Genomic DNA, 2,904 nt, shown 5'->3' with positions numbered 1-2,904 from the left:
GCACCCTCCTAGATACGCCACTGTATATACCTAACTTTGCTGTACTGTACTAGGCTTTGAAATTTATTTTTAATTGTACTGTCTATGGGACTGATCCAAAATAAAAGGTACATTGAATTATGATGAATGACCAGCTAAAAATTTGAAGGAAGTCTTTCTTTGAACACACATTTGTATTTTGCATATAACAGCACTGTAAGTGACCGATCAGAATTATTCAACCATTTGCCCAAAGACCAGTCCAGTCTAGAAGTCAAATCAATGAAGGACAGTTATCAAGAAGCATGCATTCCATTGGCTAGTAAATCGTTCCTACGAGAAAAGTATGTCAACTTTTCCAACACTATACGGATTGGACGCATTCTGGAGGATCTTGATACGTTTGCTGGTATTATAAATTTTTCCCAGTTTTAATTTAATTTGTTAAAATTATGTTTGGTATAATAATAATAATATATCTTTCTTCAGAAGAGCTGCTCTCATAACCATTTTTGACTTCCAAATGTGAAAGAACTGTGCCTCAGTTTTTGATTTGTGAATTTATGATTAAAAATAATGCCACTATCTCTTTTCCTTCATAGTTTGGATTAGTTACCAACACAACAAGAGGACGGGGGAAAAACAGTCACCTTTGGTGATAGTGACAGCATTGGTAGACCGTATAGGTGAGTATAATGTTATAGGCATAGGAGGAATGGGCTGAAGGGCTTCATCCCCCTACCAAACACATTTCAGTTTGGACACACACACATTTAGGCCTATGGGAACCATGCCCGAAATTATGTGATTACCTGCCGACACCTAGTCAAAAACCACCAATTGGCTACAAGAGAGCTTATAGAAAATCATACATATTAGTCTTCCAGAGAACCATTGAATCTAATTAATAAGCAGCATTTTATTTTTAGATCTGGATAGCACTGAGATGTCTGCAGACCATGACATAAAGATGACAGGTAATGTTACCTGGACAGGTAGAACATCAATGCAGGTATCCATGAATCTGATGCAGGTGAGAAATTTAGTGATGCAATAATACATTTCCATAATATGATTATTTAATCAATTAATTAATATTAATAAATTTAATTATGCATATGGGAAAAGGAAATGCCAAGCAGTAAACTTTCAGTGACTTTTCCAAGTGGCAATATTTTCACAAGATACAAACATGATACAGATTAAGCCTCTTTTTGGGGTTTAGGGAGTTCAGTTGTTTGTCATAGTGAGAAAGATCCTGTTAACAAACGTAACCTTAGATCCTGGGATTGGAAGACAAACATCCTAACCACCAAGCCATTCAACTCCACTTCAAAAATAGCAATGTTATAATAAATGATTGTTAAACTGATTTATAGTGGGGTTAAGTGACCCTGTCAAGCCTTTGTTGCTTGGTTTTATCTGTTCATACTGAATTTATGTTAATTTCAGGTGCAGGGTGGAGTTATGCGAAATAAGTTGAATGCAGTCTTTCTAATGGTTGCAAGAGATCCTGCCAATAAAGGGTAAAGCTATTGTTATTATTATTATTGTAATTATTATTATACTGTTATTTTAATTGTTATCATTATGCACATTCTTAATATTAATGTTTAATATATTATGGTTATTAAATATTTGTGATAGGTCGGCATTTGTTAATCCAGTGAAAGCTGAAACGTCTGAAGAAGAAGTAATCTTAATGGAAGGCAAGGCTGTCACACAAAAGAGAAAAGAACAAAGTCAACAGTCTCTCCTTAAGGTAGCCCCCAGTAACGAAGAGAGCACCCTCATACATCAGTTATTCAGCAACTCTCTTAGTAAGCAGTAAGTAATTAGATAATACAGTACTATGTTAGTATCCCATATTCAGAACACATTTCCCCACCAAAAAAAAGAATCAAACTACTTATGTTTAAAGATATAGAAAGAGCAGTAAACTTGAAGAACAATAAACTGGAAGAATTTTAATTTATACAATATAAAGACAAACAGAATGTAAGGTATAATAGTATTCATCTTTACTCCTCATTAAAATATTCTTTTTCTTAATAGGACGGTTTCATTTTCTATTCGTGAGAAACCAGAAAACACTGTTTGGATGGAAGATGCAAAACTTAAGAACATTATAATCTGTTTTCCAGAGGTAAATTTATTGTTATTGAAAATATAATTCATTTTATGTATTCATTTTAATTTAATTTTCAATTGTATGCACAAGTCTACAGTACTTTTAATTATCAAAAACAATATAAATATATAAAAGTGGCATTAGTATTAGTGTATTGTAATATCTTTTCTATATTATTATTATCACTATTATTACCTTTTCTATCATATAGTTATTGTTTCAGAATCTTTATTTGCAAATTGAAATCTATCGTATTTTTTTGACAGCAAAGAAATCTTTACAACAAAATATTTGGAGGTTATTTGATGAGGAAAGCAATTGAAATTGCATTCGCAGTGGCGTTGGTTCACAGGTTTGGTATATTGTGGTATCACAGATCCTCTGAATTTGTGGTGGTGCAGATGATGTGATAAAGTTCAGTATGATATGATATGTGCTATGGTACGTTGTAGTTTTGTGGTGATGTTATAAAGTGTGGTACAAAATGGTATGATAAGGTATGATGGTTTGGTATTGGTAATGTACATTGTAGTTTTGGTATGGTGATGTATAGGTAATTATGGTTTGGTAAAACCGTACACACATTATACTTTCCCAACTTTTATATTTAAGAATTTTAGGCTCTATTCTCATATATTATTCACAGAGTAAACTATTATTATGTTTGAGCCAGAGAAACTATCCATTTATGCCATTGAACTCTTTATTTGGGTTTTTCACCAGCCAATCAAAGGTGATCTTTCGATGTATTGATGACATCATGTTTCAACGGCCGGTTGAAGTTGGTTCTTTGC

At 32.9% G+C, this 2,904-nt stretch overlaps 2 protein-coding genes across 8 annotated transcripts in view; one reads left to right on the top strand and one right to left on the bottom strand.

Moving 5' to 3' along the window:
- Positions 1-2,904, bottom strand: part of LOC117102872 (testis-expressed protein 52-like) — a 29,907-nt gene that overhangs the window by 11,950 nt on the left and 15,053 nt on the right. The window lies entirely within an intron of this gene.
- Positions 1-2,904, top strand: part of LOC117102870 (acyl-coenzyme A thioesterase 9, mitochondrial-like) — a 10,747-nt gene that overhangs the window by 1,305 nt on the left and 6,538 nt on the right. For 2 of the 7 annotated variants that reach the window (XM_033243299.1, XM_033243303.1), the window contains exons 4-11: positions 192-388; positions 582-665; positions 909-1,012; positions 1,432-1,505; positions 1,627-1,806; positions 2,035-2,125; positions 2,377-2,462; positions 2,834-2,895. The exons of 1 other annotated variant lie outside the window; for it this stretch is intronic. In XM_033243299.1, the coding sequence (XP_033099190.1) occupies positions 192-388; positions 582-665; positions 909-1,012; positions 1,432-1,505; positions 1,627-1,806; positions 2,035-2,125; positions 2,377-2,462; positions 2,834-2,895 (878 nt within the window). Of the gene's footprint in view, positions 1-191; positions 389-581; positions 666-908; positions 1,013-1,431; positions 1,506-1,626; positions 1,807-2,034; positions 2,126-2,376; positions 2,896-2,904 lie in introns of those variants that run through there. 4 more of the 7 variants (XM_033243300.1, XM_033243305.1, XM_033243306.1 and 1 more) reach the window with 3 other exon arrangements.

The sequence above is a fragment of the Anneissia japonica genome, unplaced genomic scaffold (assembly GCF_011630105.1).
Source record: "Anneissia japonica isolate Jap-2015-1 unplaced genomic scaffold, ASM1163010v1 scaffold597_len517326_cov190, whole genome shotgun sequence".
Taxonomy (NCBI): domain Eukaryota; kingdom Metazoa; phylum Echinodermata; class Crinoidea; order Comatulida; family Comatulidae; genus Anneissia; species Anneissia japonica.
This window is presented reverse-complemented; position numbering and strand designations above follow the sequence as displayed.